Below are 16,896 nucleotides of genomic sequence, written 5' to 3'. Positions count from 1 at the left end.
TAATTTGAAAAAAAAGACACAAATATTTGAAAAGTATGGCGGTGAGTAGAAGTTCAAGCTAAACCAAAACACCATGTGTGGAGCCTACTCTTTTTCCCTTCAACCAGCGGCGCCATTAGTCTTTACTTAGTTTCCAAGCTCACCCACCCACCCCCAACCCCACTACAAAACTTACACTTCTATATTCATTCATTTATTATTACTCTTTTCTAAGGAAAACTCCAAAACCCACCCCATTTTCTCTTTCATTTATCTCTATCCTTTTCTTCCCCTCTTATCTGTTCATCAAATCTCTCTTTCTTTCTTTTTTATTATTATTATTATAATATATTGGATTTTGCCCATACCTACAATCCAATCATCTACACCCACAACTATCTTATTCATCTTCATTATCATATTATAAAGAAAGGAAATATAGTATAATTTTAATTTTCTTTTTTATCAAATGAAAAGAGAGTATGTACTAGAAGAAAAAAATAAAAATAAAGATCATTCTAGTAACACGAACACTATGTTTGGTAAACTTCATCATCACCAAAATCAATCTCCTCAACATTTTCAACACCATCACCAACAACAGCACCTTCAGCAGCACCAGCAACAGCATCAGCAGCATAATTTTCACCATCCAGCTTTTCAACTAACTCGCGAATGCCAAACTTCAGAGGAAGCAGACAGTACTACTCATCGAATGAGTCCTACAAACAGAAACGATACTTTAAACCCTCAACCGGTTAATGCAGTAGCACCGCCGCCGCAGCAGCAGCAGCCACCTTCCTCCGCCGGTAACGACGGTGCTACGATTGAAGTTGTTCGCCGTCCCCGCGGCCGTCCGCCTGGTTCGAAAAACAAACCTAAACCACCTGTTATAATTACTCGTGATGCTGAACCATCTATGAGTCCTTACATACTTGAAATTCCAACTGGAGTTGATATTATCAACTCTATTACCAAGTTTTGTAGAAAACGGAATATGGGTCTTTGTGTTCTTAACGGTTCAGGTAATTTAATAATCGGAATCTGAATCATTACTTTTTCAATTGACACAAGATTTGTTTAATGTAACATTTGTTTTTTTTTTTTTAAAGGTACTGTAACGAATGTTACTCTCCGGCAACCGTCAACTACACCGGTTTCGACTGTTACCTTTCATGGCAGATTCGATATACTGTCAATTTCAGCAACAGTTGTTCAACCAAATGCGAGTGTTCCATCGAACAATGGGATAGCAAATGGGTTCACAATTTCATTAGCAGGTCCACAAGGTCAAGTTGTGGGCGGTGGCGTAATCGGACCTCTTGTTACCGCCGGGACGGTGTATTTAATCGCTGCAACTTTTAACGGTCCGTCTTATCATCGGTTACCGGCGGAGGAGGAATTAGTAAGGAATAATTCTGGTGGTGGAAATGAAGACGGGTCGTCGCCGCCGCATGCGGAGGTTTCTGGTGGAGATAGTGGACATCCACCGTCAACGACGGCGCCGGAAACTTGTGGGATGTCGATGTACAGCTGTCATTTGCCGTCGGATGTGATATGGGCACCTACTGCTAGACAACCACAACCACCACCTCCACCACCTTACTAAAATTCTTGGAATCTGTGCTCTCTTATGCTGTCAAATTTTCTTCACTAATCTGGGTTTTGTATTTTTGGATTAATTTTTTTTTTCTTGTTTTTTTGTTTAGTTGACTTTAGTTTATTTTTGTATCTTTTATGTTAATTAAAAAAATGTACTGTGGATTAGTCCTTTTTTTATTTGTTGTTTAACTTGGTTGGGAAAAGAATTGAAGTAGTATTTTAGTTTAACACATTAGCCATTAGATATTTTATTGATCAATCAAAAATTATTTTATCATATTTCTATCTTCGCGAAGGTGGAAGAGAGATTGTTTTCGGAAGATTCTGACCTTAAACTATGGATTTGGGTAAAAAACCAGAGTGCAAAAATTTCAAAAGACCAAATATAAGTGTTTTCAAAGAAAGAAAAAGGTGGTTTTTTTTTTCCATTAAGAACCAGTTTTTCTTCATCTTAGTTGCATTTTGGTCAATTGATAATGATAACCAAAAATATCTAAAAAAAATTTTGCTTGGTGTTCGTACCTTGTATTGAAGTTTTAATTAAATTTAAATCACATATTGCAAAATCTAATTGAGAGTGGTTCTTCATGCTTAGGGTTCGAACATGAAGTCTCCTATTAAAAATAAAATAGTTTCATCCTTGTACAACATATTTGTATGAACTCAAAATCTCTTGACTAAGATTGTAACAGTTTCATCACTGTACAACATGACCGTAGAACCCATTCGAGAGGGACTCTCCATAATCAAGACTCAAACTCAAAAAACCCTAAACTTATATTTCCTTTGTCCCAATTAATGTGATTTACTTTTTTTTTTAGTCATTTAAAAAAAAAATGACACATTTCTATATTAAGTAATAATTTAACTATAAAATGTTTATATTATCGTTGATAAAATAATTTACACCCATATAAATTTCTATAATTCATTTTGTATCACAAGTTTTAAAAGTGTTCCTTTCTTTCTTAAACTCCATGTCGAATCAAACTACCTCACATAAAATGAGATGGAGAAAATAATTAAGTGTGAAAGCAGTCCGACCACTACACCACACAAACGTAAAAAATAGCAAGTTGCAAAAGAAAGAATGTAAAGTGGGAGCAAGTTGGCATGGGGGAGTTTTAGCTTTGAAGTTTGGGTCATATCTGTCTGCAGTGAAGCTGACAAATGATGACGAAGGTGGGATGAGATTTTTCTTCTTTCTTTCATTCTGGCAATTTGCTTTACAGTTTTCTGCAAAAATGCCAGAATTAAAGAAGGGAAGGATGATGGACTTTTCCCAATTCAGTCTGAATGTATGTGTTGTTTTTATAGCTAATCTAGTTTTGGTTCTTTAGGTTTTTGTGGTTGAGATAAATATGAAAAAGACATTACTTTCTTATAACATGTGGATGGGGTAATCCCACAGTAATGTGTTTTTTTTCTTTTTAGTAAGAGAATTGGCATTGTTAGAGAGTGGGGTTGGGAATGAATTATGTGGCTTGATTCTTTGAATGTGAACACTTTCTTCAAAGGCTTTTGTTCATTAATTTCATCAAGACATTAGGATTATGGTCTATATCTATTGAGCATTTATGGACATTTGGTAGAGTATATTAAAAAACTCTACATCGGTCCAATTTTAATTTTCATGATTTTTTTTAAGAGTCAAACTATAAGAACTTTGATTAATATTTTTATGATATATTTTTTCATCATATTGATATGCAAAAAATGCAATTTATAGTACTTTTCGTATGGTTTTTGAATATCTAAATATTTTGTTTAAATATCAAATTAATGTAATCTAATTTAACTTTGAAAATTAGTCAAATTGACTTTCGAAAAACGTAATATGACAATTAAAAGGGAATAAAGGGAGTATAGTAGATGTATTAATTTTGTATACTTTTGCTTTTCCTTAAAATTGGTGGTGGAGAAGGGAAAATGATGAATTACAATATGATATGATGAAATAAAAGACTGTTCTTAAATTTCTTTAAGACACTAGGACGATGGCTTATTTTGATTGAATCGGAGAGATTTGATAGAGTGTATAAAAAATTATAGTAACACTATATGTATTAATTTTGTATATGACGAGAGAGAGTTGCTTGGATAGTAAGCACCCCTCATTTTCAACTCGAAGGTTGTGAGTTCGAGTCACCGAGGGAGCAAAAAGGGTGGGAGCTCCATGCAAAAAAAAAGTATTAATTTTGTATATTATTAATATTTTACTTGATATTTTTCTTTAACTTATATATAACTAATTTGATATTAGTTATACTATCGGATATTATGCTTATGTATAACAAATATATGAAAGTTTATAATATTAGTAATGTGAGGAATATACATGCACTAGCATAGTAAACTAAATAATTTTCTCATAAATTATTTTTCATCGTATTTGTAGAAGGTATTTTACAAACAAATATATTTTGAAAAGAAATTATGTAATGCATGTTATTTTTAATATGCTAAATTAAACATTGCATAATTTCACACAACTAATATTGGTAATACTAATAAATCTTATTTAACACTGTTCTTACATATCATATCACACGACTATTAAAAATAATAAATTCTATATAAAAAGTAGGATTTAAATATGATTATGACATATATATGTTTGTATTTTGTGAATCAAAAACAATAGTTAGACGATTTTATTGTCTTGAGAAAAAAACAAAGTACTCATTTAAATAAGATAAAAATAAATATAAAAAAATTAACAAAGTAATAAGATATCACATGAGTTGATCAGTGACAATTCAAAAAAATTATAATTTAGGAACAAAATTTTGGTGTCTTGTTTAGTCACCCTGTTTGGGATAACTTATCTCACCATTTATATCATAATTACGAAATAAGTTATCCCAAAATAGCTAATTTCAAAATAATTAATTTTGAGATAACTTTTTTCCGACTAGACACCCCTAGAGATTATCTATGTATAATAAGTCCTTTCTTTGTTTTTTCTTATAGCATCAATTATTTGATACTTGGTTCAATTAATTCAAATCTCCACAAAATCAGATCAAAACTTTCTTTCAAATTCTCAATTGAAGACTTTTTTAATTTTATGTTTGTCATGACTCAGAAAATAGTACTTTGGTTTGTCTTTTTTTTTCTCTTTGGGGATTCTTATCCCTTTTTCTTTCATTGAAATGACAAAAAGGAAGTGAGCAGAAAATAAAATTAAAGATATGTGATGATGATGGCTTTTTCTTCAAGTTTTTGACTCTTTCCATATTTGGTCCAATTGGTTTTTGTTGTTTTCTTTACACTTCTTACTATTTTTTCTTAGACAATTTTTGCATTGTAATGTGGATGTAAGGTTGAGATGTGGACACTTTACACTCCATTTAGGTTCTTTCTAGCTGTAACTTAACATGTTAAAATTTTATTTTAATTTTAATTTGTAATTTTATTATAAGAAATTGATAAACATAACCTTTTATAATTTGATATAAGAAAACAAAACCTATAAAGATTTTTCGTGCGTTATTCCAAAAATAATAATAAAATTTCGTAAAAAGGATACAAAACTAAAAATAAAGTTGTAAAATCACAAAAGGATTAGATTTCATTAGTACTATACTTTTTATTTATTTATTTCCCACTGCGTGTATGGTACCAGATTCACACCAGAAAGTTTCACATTGAGATAAAGTGTTTCCTAATAAAAACGACTCCATTTGAATGAATATTTACCACTCCATCACAACCCTAATTAATAATACTTATTAATTCTTATGAAATGTCACTTGTTCCTGTCCTCCAAAAAATGTGTTGCCAAATTCATTGTTTCTATTAAATCGAGGGATATCTTTTACTTCACTTCACCCTTAATCAGAATTTTACTTGATAGGTATATCAAGTCCTCGTTTGGTGTGAGGGATAAAACTAAATAGTGATAGAATAAGAAAATAGTGACAGGATAAATTTTTTGTATCTTGTTTGGTTGTTATGTTTGGAATAACTCATCTCATCATTTATACCATAGTGATCAAATAAGTTATCTCATATACATGGTGGGATAAGTTATCCATGATAACTAATCCTACAAACGACCCCTTACTATCTACAGTGACTCTGTGTTTACTAGTTCATGGCAACAGTAATCAAGAGTGCGCTTCGATTAATATATGACAAATGAACGCGAAAACTGTGCCTCTTTGTTATGGCCCTCGTAGTCATAGGATTTGAGGTAACGATAAGCATATTATTGAACATAATGGTAAAAATGTACTACTCTTATGACTCTAAAACAAGTTCAATAGGCCTTATGTCATTCAGATTATCCTTTGATTGTGAGTACTGATATTATGTGTACCCTCAAATCTATTGAAAAAAATGAAGATAGATAATTGTCTGTACTTGAAAGTCTTCTTTGTTTATATTTACTAACCATCGTCGTCTATGTTTAAGTCTTACAGAGCTTGAAGGATCTATAGAAAGTCTGAAATCCATTTATCAGTCGATGCCTCAATGAGGACTTCATACGACGAAAAAACGACTGTCATTTTCACAGAGGCAACTGGCAACTACAAACACGATCTTTCATAGACCTCTTTTTTCACCTAGGCAGTAAGAATTGATACCTCTCATATCCAAAGCAGAAGAATTTAAATCCTTGGTTACAATTATGGGTATAACAACACCACAGAGATTTGAACCTTACCTCTTCTCAGTTCTCAGGAAAAGCAAAAACTAAAAGAAGAATATATTTCAAGCAATTAGCAGCACAGCAAGAAAAAGTGATATAGACAAAAAATGCCTTACCAAAGGAAACTACTCAAATGTCCGTTGGTTCCACAAGAAGTTGATCAATCATCTGGCATGATCAATGTTTCAACTTGGTCATCGGTTTCCCAATCATGTTTTATTTATGAGTGAATGCACTAACAACTTCAACAAGTATCATAGCCCGTGATAGGCATTGACTAAATTTCAATAAGCAATACCATCAATCAATTACTGATTACTGCCAAGTTATAAAACTTTACTACCTATTTCTGTCTCAATCCACTACCTTTGATGGACTTAAAATCCTCTCCCCCCCAACCCCACGGCCAGAGGAACCAACAGTAATAGGTGGGGTGGTGTAATGGGGAGGGGGGTTGAAGCAGTCTTTTAGCACAAAAGGGTCATATTAGCAAAATTTTCCATTAGTTGCACAATTTTCAAATTGAGAATCACCAGAGAGCCCTCTCCATCATTATCTAGACAATATAGTACAAACATTTGAAAGCCCAAAAGCAGAGTTAGAAAAGACAATTTAGAACTCAAGATACCTCAACAGGGAGTGGGCAAAAGATGTTTGGGAAGAAGTGAAAAAAGAGAAAAGAAAGAAACCGAGGGGAATAATGCCGGAAAAGGTCTCGATAGCCATCATATACGAGCAACATACGAATTGGCCTGAGTCACATATCTCACCCACCGATAAGGATTATATGTCTTTGACTTCTTTGCGATTTGTAGATATTTCACCTGCAAGAAACAACCAGAAATCAGGTTAGAGGTATATGAACAATATCCACAAACCCCAATCCATAACTTATGGAGAAGAGAAAATATACACCAGTTGTTTATTTATTCATTTTTACTAGATGTGTGGGGTTGTCCGCCTCATGTTTGGAACCTCTAAAAGTTTGGTTCATTATTGGTTTGAGTTGAACTGACACGGTTTAACACATTACATTAGATATTAAATATATGTTCCTCTTCCCTCTCCCTCATTGGCACATTCTCTGTCCCAAACCATTCTCTTCCCCTTTAGACAAGCCTTAATTATCACAAAGGGCCTCGATCATCACCTCCCTCGAACAAAATTATTTGATGTGGCTACTTCACACCTCTCTCCAGTTCAATCCCTTCAAATGGGAACCACACATCTGCTGAAGAGATGAGGTAGCAAAATTGATGAAACAACTAGTTTGAGGAAATTTTCGTGCAGCTCCACCTCTGTGGTCTTTCAGTAGGCTGTTGTCCAAAAGGATCTCATTCTAAAAATTACTTGTCCAGAAAAATTATCAATGATCCATTGCATTTAATGTTATCTTTTTGAACGCAGGAGGAGAGAAAAGGATCAAACAGAAATTCTTCGGAAAACCAAAACCAAATCGAATTGGTATATAATGAACAAAACAAATTTTAACACCCCTACTAGGTGGGATGCCATTTTTCTTGTTCTTATGACAAGGAATCTGACTTCACAACTGTTTACCTGAAGCCTTGAAGGATTATACATTGGGATTGTAAAGGTCATGCTCACTGGTCCAGCTTCCTTGGTGATATTTCCTGTATTAGGAACATATCAGAATTACAATAACCATGTCATGTTGTATCTAAGGTAACAGAACTGCAGGATACATTGCTGGGATAACAAGTGAGATTGACATATTCTTCCTACCATGTGACTCTTGTGAAAATGTTAGCTTGGCACGTAATGTATGGTCTGATCCACCGACAACCTGTTTCAAATTGCAGATCAGTAATTATTTTAAAGAAGTCTTAGATAACAAGTCAACCTAGAATAGGTAAGAAAAATCGCTTGAAAACGAGATGGATATATTACCTTCTTCAAACTCCACTCAAGCCTCTTATTGGATTCCTTAAAATCAGTTGTTTGACCAACTGTTCCAGGTTCCAACTCAAAGCTTACTCTACAAATTTAGTGAGGGTAGACAAAATCAGTTACCAGTTTGGTGCACCTTCAACATAATAAATACTCCAAAGATAAGAAAGCAATGAACTTCGCAAGATAAATTTAAGAGTCATAAATACTTCAACAACCAGAAAGATTGCAAAGAATTGGGAGTTGTTTGTATCTGTTAATTAATGCTACTATTCGAATTGCTAAAAGAGAAGTACAGTGTCGCATCAGAACCGAATTGCTTCTTAATAAATAAATAGATGTCACTTTCTCTCACACAAACAGGCAATAACTCACACAGAAATTTTCACCTAGCTTTCTCCCTCAAAAAGCACAATTAGTTAGAAAGTACCAGAGTGCCTAGTTGATGATGAGAATACCACAAAAAAAAAAAAGCCAGGAGATGTAAAAGTAAAATCCATGAAGACGCTCTGGAGCAGAAGTAAAAGTAAAGACTACCTGCTTGTATATGTAGGCAGCGGCATTTGTACCAAGATTGTATTTGCAGTAATGTCCGAAGGAAATTCAGCACGGATCTTCAAGATAACTTCAGCCTAATAGAGGAAAAGAAGTCCGAGTTATCAACATACTTGTAAAACTACAATATAAAAAGAAAAAAGAAGTTGCAGAAAGTGTGTACTATTACTCTGTTCTTTGACACAACAAACATGCAGACACCTACTTAAACCACAATTAGCTACAACAAATTTAGTTTTCAAATGGGAAGTAAACAGTGTCTACCTTAAGTGATCCAGCTTCTTCAATCAAAGTATTAATACGAAAGGGAGGCTTGAATTCCTGGGTTATCCGGTAATTCATGACAGGAAATTCACCATCCGGCGGAACCTAATAAAGCAATATGATTTGCATCAGATCTCCCAGAGAAACAATCTTTCAAGAGATAGATCATAAAAACATAATAAATCTATGAATGACATGCTTTCTCTAACAGCACTCACCAGAGTCAAGGTCCTGTCCACATCAAAACTATCAAGTTGCACAGATTCATGGAAATTGCAATCATCCAGTACTACTGCTCCAGACCCAGCCGAACCTCCATAATCTGTTGGAACAAATGTGATGCCATCACTTTTTATGTAGTACCAAATGCACCACATGGAGAAGTGGACCAAAAATGATGCAATTCAGAGGCAAGAGGCAACAAAACTCTCAGATTGCAAGTGAATCATCATTAAGCGGAGAAATGCAGGTGTCCATTAGTGACTAATTACCATAACCTGATCTCCCACCGGCCCTTCCAATTCCCAGATCCTCATTCAGAGCTAATTTGATTTCTGGATTACCAGTAAGATAGCTCTTCATTTGAATGGTCCCATCAATTTCAGAAGTCAATATATATCCCTGCATTTGTCATAATGATAAGATATATGTACTAAAGGAAGGATAGGGTAGAAGAAACCACACATTTTACAACTATAAAAAATATATTTAATTGGAAGCGTACTTAACAAAAAATAACTTACTAAAACCCAATGAGATTAAACCATTTAAATAATCAGTGTCAGGAAGCGAATATATTTTAGTGCCTGAGAGTCGAGAGATGTTTGATTCACAAAAATAAAAATTTAACCATCCCTAATAATATCTTCTCATAGGAAAACAATACCAAAGGCATAAAGAGGTTTTGGTTCAACCACTCAACATTTATTTCCTGTGTATTTATTAGTTTCACTTTTCATGTAGCGAGTCAAGACATACTTTTTCATCCCAGCATATTGCTGCAACAGGAAAGTAAGACGATCAAAATTTCAGAATCAAAGCAGAAAACTCACACTTGAGCTGAAAGTAATGCTTATTTTTTCAATTATATCCACGAAAATCTCCTCCCTCTTTCTCCCCCCAGGTTCATTTGCCACAACAGATTTAGTAATTGCTGTCCCTGGCATTCTTTTGGATCCTTGCTGCATTTAACAAAGTCAATGGCATAAACGAAGGTATCAACTGTAAATCAAACGAAAAATGAAGAACATTAAGATCCGTTCTGGTCCTTTAAAAGCAACACTTCCAAGTTAATATAAAATACCATGAACATGGCTGCAGGACCAAGGGGTGGCAAGCGGCCAGCATCAATCATAATTGGCTCATTAAATATGTAAGACTTTAAGATTTCTGTCGACGTCGTTTGCACATAACCAAAATCCTGTCAAGAAAGGAGAACAGCAAAGAAAAACATAAGAATATAATCTCAACTTTATAAAGATGATCTAGATAACTTGGGATTTTCTGTGAGTGCATAATAATTCATGGAAATCAACGGAAAAATAAGGTTAAGGTTGTTGAGAGATGCCTAATGGAGCCAAAGAAATCAAACCCTGCAGAGTACCCAAAATAAAATTAAAAAATCAGTTGAAGGAAACCATAACTTGCACTGTTTCAGAGACAAGTCATATTTGCATGAGTATATTGTCGAATATATAAAATATAGAGTGAATTTACCGCCAAACTATAAATATGACTATTTTAAAGACAATATATAAAATGACTATTTAAAAGACAATACTTTAAAGGGTTTACGTAGAAATATATGATTGTTGTAGATAAAATTACACGGTTAAGGAAAATCTATGACAATACAGTGTGAATTTGAGGATGAACTTTTATAATAATTATTATGGTGCTATGATAATATTTTGAAACCTACGATTCTATGGAATTAGATTTTTATGAAGTAGTTCTTAACTGTTCAATCTTCACTTTTCAAGAAATAAAAAACTTGAATTCATTGGCATCAATTTTGAAACTCAAATTGCCCCTGATAGATGGGCAGAGGGTGTGATTCCTTGAAGACTATCCGAGAGACTATACATGATCATGAAAATATGCATAAGGCATGTGGCTTACAACAACTTCATCAAGAAGCTCATACACGAGCACAAAATTTTTCCGCAATGAGTCTTCATTTAGAACACCGAGGTAATCTTTGATTACACGTGCAATCCTCTGGAGAAGCTCCAACACTAGAGAAGGCGACAAATTTGTCCTAGATGTTGCTACAAAAAGCAGACCAACTACCTTCACATGAAAGTAGTTCACACCATCCACATTCTGCATGAAAAGGAAACAAAGAAAAGAACACTATTAGTATCTCTTTCCATAGTTGCAGTTTGCAAAACCAAATGCTTCATATAGAAGGGATATGCATAATAAACAAAACAATGATCACTGACAGCTCCCATTTAAAAATTATCTGTCAGTTGAAAACTTTTCAAGATGGCATATGTGGGAAGCCTAGAACCGATCAACTCTGTACTTGTGTGTACAAAAGTAAAGAGTGTTGCAAGTTATTGGTGACCTTAGACATACAGGTGCAAAAATTGAAAAGGGACAAATACTCATGACAGATAAAAGTTGATTAGACAGGGTGGGACTGCAAAGGCTGCAGTAGAACGGAGCATCAGAGATTAGCTATTTACGAGCAGCTTGCCCAAAAGGACACTCCTTGATGTAGACAATTAACACCTTCTGTTCTGCCAAGCAATTGTATCCCAAGGGGATTACAGGGAACAGAAGAAAATTTCTATTAAGTATAGCACTTAATAGTCTTGAGCCTTGAGGTGCATAGGACAGTTTACATACATGAATCTTCAAGTTGCATTGTTGTGGACATTAGCAACAAGGTTTTTCTCTTCATGTTCACCTTAAAGAGAACAATTTAAAGTAAGGTTGAAAGAGAGAGAAATCAAATACAGACAAAGAGATTGAGGTACCACCAGAACCATCACCGGGAAATAGCTCTAATCAATAACATAGTAGTTTTAAACTACATGAAATAAGAAAGTTAATTTAATCATTAGGATTCTTTATTATGATGAAGTAATCGCTTGTTCCAATATTCACTGTCCTCATCGAAAGTAAAAAATCATTAAAATTCATGTCAAAAGAGGATAGGAAGGATCCATATAAACCAATTATTCAACAATAGCCTCTTTTCTTCTTCTTTTTATGAGAGTCACTTGTTGGACGACAATCACGACACATTCTTATTATTCCCTTGACTTCCATCAATGACATAATTATTATGAACATATCTGGTGATATACTTAGTGATTCTCTCAACTTTAAGAGTATATTCAATTTCTCTTCCTCTAGACAAGTTAGCAATTTCAGGTGCAATAAAAATAAGTTCTCCTAAGATGCTATGTTCAACTATGCTCACCCACCTCTACTAGATTGAGACTGCAACTAATCAATGAACATAAGAAAAAATTGGATTTTAACATGAGATGATGTGGATAATGGAATTTCGTCCTTCGGTTGAGTCAGGGAAAGCCTGACATGCTAGAGAATGGGATTTAGAATGGTTTATTGAGAACCTCCCTTCACTTGTCTTACTACTTCTGAACTGTTCAGCGTCCACTTGGAGTCAAATGTCTTTCAACAACATTATTTAGGTAGACTGTTCAATGAAGCTCCTCCTTAAAAATCTTAAGAGGGAATTCATCTATTAAAGAAGATCGAGTGAGATGAATAATATGCAACGACCCTCTGGTACTTGGAAATTTCTTTCAGATATAAATGACTGACAAGGAAGTGGTGGTAAGTTTCCAAGTTGTTCAATTTTTTTTCAACAAAAAAATATGGAAACTGCATCTATTACACAAGAAAAGAATACCTACAAATACAGGAGGTGCTTCCTCTCCGCCATCTTCTTTCCAAAACTTTACTTTCCGGAAGAAGATCTCTGCACTTCCTTTCGGTACATCACCCCGATCTGCTTTTACGTAAATGTTAAAGGAAACTCATCAGATTCAGCCTCATTTTTATTGCAGAGGAGAAAAAAGAGAAATTAAGGACAGTGATTCCAAAAGATAAAGGTGAATGGATGATCCACATGAATCATTCATCTCAACGAAAATGAACATATAGAAAGAATTCATGTGTGCAGTTATCTTAGTTACAGAACACCACCTCCTTGTCTCATGCCCTAACTTTCCTTTAGAAAAGAAGGTAACTGCTGGTTAACTGCTTCGTAGTTTTTCCAATGAACACATCACAAGCAATAAAACAGTAAACCCTGCTCAACAGGCATTGTTACCTTCACAACAATGAAGACCCAAAAATAATAACATAATCAAACACCCATCATGCACTTTGGAACATTTGAACTCCCTTCCCTTTCCTACTCCCCAACCCCACCCTCACTCCCACCTAACTTCACTCCTAACAAAGATACTATTCAGGAATCCAGCTATAAATAAACCTGACATCTTACGCTCAAAGTAAAGCGAATATATTAATCAGTAACTTCATTTGCTAAATATCTTATAATTTGACAAATATAACTTAACTCGATTAAGCTCAGTTTCCATTGACCTGCTACTTTAACAAACTGCCAAACTCTCCACTATATAGCACATCATGAAACTAAATTCACAATTATCCGGTCAATTCAGAATACACTAAGCCCTAGAGAAAATGTAATGACATCGGATTTGACAGTTCATAACTCTAAAAACCAAAAGAACAGTTAATATTCCCCTAAAAATCAGAGCGATCAACTAATTTAAGCTCGTTGGCTACAAATTCGATCATAATCAATTGTTCTAAAGTTGTATCATCCAGATCAACGAACTGAAACTTGATTCAAACCACAGGAAGTAAAAATAAGCAAATTTCAATCCGTAGCGCTACGAATTGGAAGAATCAATGAAGCGAAAATCAGAAGGTGATAATGTTTGTACCGGAATGAGATCTGAAACAATATACATAGTAAAATGATAGTAAAAACGAAAACTCACAGTCGCGGAAGACGATGCTGTCGCCTCTCTGAGAAAGCACAAAGAACTGAGAAATCATGGTTGCTATTTCGCTGAGATGGAGTTTTTGGCTTCTCCTGATACTTGTCTTGATTTACTCTCACGTTTTACCTATGATTTTTTTCTTCCTCTGATTTTCTCTTTGCCCCTTCTCTTTTTTTTTTTTTTTTTTCAATACTTTTATCCTGGTCACTAGTGTGAACGTAATTTGATTCTCAAGAAATAAAATGTGACAAGTATAAATGAATAGAGTTTTATATATTTGATTATTATATATAGTAAAATATTGCTATAAAAAAATCTGTAATTTGTTACTTTGGCAAATGATAAGGAATTAAGCGCAAAATTTGAGACTAACTTATATAGTTGATCGGTAATATTGAGATTTTTCTTGCTTATTATCTCATGTACTTAATTTTCCAATATTTATATTCTTTGAATCATGATCAAATATCAAAAGAACAAAATGAATTCTCTCTTCTTCTTTTAACGGTTAACATGGAGTCTCATGACTTATTGTTCAATATTCTAATTATTTGTATTTTAATACAAGGAACCATAATATATAAAAAATAATTACATATAGCATCTTATAGAAGAAAATGTACAAAATATAATACAATTTTGTATTAAAAAATATAGTAATTTCCTTTTTATATATTGTCAATTTGTCATCAAGGTTATATTGTCAATTTGTCATCAAGGGGAAGAACTAAAACAAACTTTTTGTTGTTTTGCGTAGTTACCAAGATATTATATTACCTTAAATGATGTGAGTACAAGCATAACATATGATAAATAAATAAACAAACTCTAACAAACCTTGTTAACATTTCAAATCACATATTTCCACAAAACACTAACCAAGACTTAAAAGTGTATATACATAATATACACCTACTATATAATAGCCATCGTCATTAAGATCCTTGTTAAAGCCCATTTATCTTCACCCAAATCTTCGGCCCAACATCACATTACTTCCAAAGCCCAAAGCCCTTTTTTCCACAACGGCCTTTAAAGCCCGTTTAAGTTGTCCAACATCTTTTTCTCCACCATTTGCCTTGCCCAACACCACCACCAACTCCGCCTTGGTCCGCCCCCCGACCGTGGCCATCTCCGCCTTGATCACCCGTCCTTGAACCGATCGAATCGCGGACGATAAGTCCCGGTTCAGACTCGGTCTGTCCTCACAACAAATCGTAGCTATGACGGTTCGTTCTTCATTAATATTGTCACAATAATTTATAATAACTACATCATTTTCACTAGGTATGAATAAAGATGACAACTCTAGTTGTTGTGCAACATTCTTCCTTAGTTCCTTTAGTTGAGTGACTGCTTCAGTTAACACTCTTGGCTTGTCCTTCTGCATTATTCATGACATACACATATATACAAAAATATGAGCATTGGAATAATTATATACAGTAGTAATATACATCAACATATGCAACCACAAAATAACAACATTTGCCTAGTGTAATTCCACAATCGAATTTTGGAAGGATAGCGTTGTCAGGTGTGTACGTGGTCTTATCCCTACCTTATAAAGATGGAGATAATATTGTTTTTGATACACTCTCGACTCAAGTAAGCATAGTATGTAGTTTAAGAAACAAATAGAAACTTTTAAATCTTGTGATCTTAAATTAAAGATATGTGTAATCTTTTAATTTTAGTAGTCTTAAATTTGTCATGTCAGATGTTCGAACTTGAAAACTTACTAAATACAAAACGAGACTCTCTTTTTTGAAATAGACTTAAAAAAAGAAATAAGACACTTAAATTAGGACTGAGAAAGTACATTGGATGACATAAATGGTCCATCATGTTATGCATGCATTTGTACTTTTGTTTCAATGTTGTTTGTGTATAGTCATGGGCGGACCCACATGGTGTTCTCCGGATGCTTGAGCACCCATTAACCTCATTTCGGAATATATATATGTGTAGAAATTAAGAGGTATTTGTATAAAATTAACACAGAGCACCCAATGACCAAATGATGATCTCACTAGTCCATTGTCTCTTGGGTAGGTGTTTAAGGTTCTTTTTGTGTTGTTGAATTTGAGTTCGAATCTCACTTTTAACATTTTTTTTTTTTTTTATATTTTTGACTTGAGCACCCACAACCTTAAAATACTAGATCCACCACTGTGTATAGTCCCTTTTGTTCTGCATGAAACTGGAACAACATATTTTTATACAACAAAATTCTAATTTTATTCCATAAGCAAAGTAACATAAAATTCATTTACTTACTAACTAATTTGAATACACTACAATATCTATCAGTTGAATACTCTTCGTCGAAAAATAATAATACTATATATATAACATATTACTATAAGTACCAAATATAAAAATCCATGAACACCCTTCACGAAATTTCTGACTAGCAAAGTACGAGTGATGCATGATGATGAGAAGATGATAGAAAACATACTTTAGGGAGATAAGGAAAGAGTTTCTTGAGAGTATGAAGATGAGAATTGATTCTTTCTCTACGTTTACGTTCAGCCACAGCATGTGTTACAGCTGCATCTTTTGATTTACTTTTCTTTGTTGTATTTGATTTTTCATTCTTCTGATGATCAACAAGCTGCAAAAAACCATTACATCCTTGTAATGAAGATAACATTTTTAAATTTTTTTTCACTTTGAGAGAGAGGGAAGAAAATATCTTTCCATAAAAAAGTAGCAATTTTTTTGGGAATTTAAAGAGGAGAGATATAATTATAAAGATATTATTATTTATTTATTGTTGCTATGAATGAAAATCAGAAAATGGATACGGAAGAAAGATTTGGGGTGATGACATATATATATATAATAAAAATAAGTTTTGTTTATGTTTCCATATAGTTGTCTCATTTTGACTTGATATAG

At 33.6% G+C, this 16,896-nt stretch overlaps 4 protein-coding genes across 4 annotated transcripts in view; 2 read left to right on the top strand and 2 right to left on the bottom strand.

Annotated features, from left to right (window-relative positions):
• Positions 1 to 3,022, top strand: part of LOC125814297 (protein CutA, chloroplastic) — a 154,945-nt gene extending 151,923 nt beyond the window's left edge. Inside the window, exon 7 of the mRNA XM_049493768.1 lies at positions 3,010 to 3,022. The gene's annotated coding sequence lies outside the window, so the exon portion shown is untranslated. The remainder of the gene's footprint in view (positions 1 to 3,009) is intronic.
• On the top strand, positions 220 to 1,860 carry LOC125814279 (AT-hook motif nuclear-localized protein 17). Its single transcript, XM_049493747.1, has 2 exons — positions 220 to 1,004; positions 1,092 to 1,860. The coding sequence occupies exons 1-2, from the start codon at positions 449 to 451 to the stop codon at positions 1,586 to 1,588; spliced, it is 1,053 nt and encodes a 350-aa protein (XP_049349704.1). The 5' UTR covers positions 220 to 448; the 3' UTR covers positions 1,589 to 1,860.
• A 3,762-nt stretch (positions 3,023 to 6,784) lies between the features above and the next one.
• On the bottom strand, positions 6,785 to 14,152 carry LOC125814238 (AP-4 complex subunit mu). The gene is made up of 13 exons (XM_049493697.1): positions 13,987 to 14,152; positions 12,865 to 12,959; positions 11,090 to 11,293; positions 10,272 to 10,388; positions 10,021 to 10,149; positions 9,460 to 9,589; positions 9,187 to 9,290; positions 8,969 to 9,073; positions 8,687 to 8,781; positions 8,150 to 8,237; positions 7,985 to 8,045; positions 7,799 to 7,872; positions 6,785 to 7,062 (listed from the first exon to the last, which is right to left on the bottom strand). The coding sequence occupies exons 1-13, from the start codon at positions 14,042 to 14,044 to the stop codon at positions 6,964 to 6,966; spliced, it is 1,359 nt and encodes a 452-aa protein (XP_049349654.1). The 5' UTR covers positions 14,045 to 14,152; the 3' UTR covers positions 6,785 to 6,963.
• A 790-nt stretch (positions 14,153 to 14,942) lies between these two features.
• Positions 14,943 to 16,648, bottom strand: LOC125814245 (putative transcription factor bHLH107). Its single transcript, XM_049493706.1, has 2 exons — positions 16,454 to 16,648; positions 14,943 to 15,373 (listed from the first exon to the last, which is right to left on the bottom strand). The coding sequence occupies exons 1-2, from the start codon at positions 16,646 to 16,648 to the stop codon at positions 14,954 to 14,956; spliced, it is 615 nt and encodes a 204-aa protein (XP_049349663.1). The 3' UTR covers positions 14,943 to 14,953.
• Between the last annotated feature and the right edge of the window lie 248 nt (positions 16,649 to 16,896).

The sequence above is a fragment of the Solanum verrucosum genome, unplaced genomic scaffold (assembly GCF_900185275.1).
Source record: "Solanum verrucosum unplaced genomic scaffold, falcon-dt-bn FXZP01000230.1, whole genome shotgun sequence".
NCBI classification, from domain to species: Eukaryota; Viridiplantae; Streptophyta; class Magnoliopsida; order Solanales; family Solanaceae; genus Solanum; species Solanum verrucosum.
The sequence above is the reverse complement of the archived record's forward strand: the minus strand, read 5'-3'. Positions and strand labels throughout refer to the sequence as shown.

Bases quoted from the DNA above. Each gene is read 5' to 3' on its own strand.
- LOC125814279 (XM_049493747.1), top strand. From the start codon at position 449: ATGAAAAGAGAGTATGTACTAGAAGAAAAAAATAAAAATAAAGATCAT. The intron at 1,005-1,091 runs GTAATTTAATAA...TTTTTTTTAAAG, and splicing joins TTGTGTTCTTAACGGTTCAG to GTACTGTAACGAATGTTACT.
- LOC125814238 (XM_049493697.1), bottom strand. From the start codon at position 14,044: ATGATTTCTCAGTTCTTTGTGCTTTCTCAGAGAGGCGACAGCATCGTC. The intron at 10,389-11,089 runs GTAAGCCACATG...CTTTCTTGACAG, and splicing joins AGCTTCTTGATGAAGTTGTT to GATTTTGGTTATGTGCAAAC. The intron at 8,238-8,686 runs GTAGTCTTTACT...CTAAATTTGTAG, and splicing joins CTGCCTACATATACAAGCAG to AGTAAGCTTTGAGTTGGAAC.
- LOC125814245 (XM_049493706.1), bottom strand. From the start codon at position 16,648: ATGTTATCTTCATTACAAGGATGTAATGGTTTTTTGCAGCTTGTTGAT. The intron at 15,374-16,453 runs GTATGTTTTCTA...TGAATAATGCAG, and splicing joins TCTTTCCTTATCTCCCTAAA to AAGGACAAGCCAAGAGTGTT.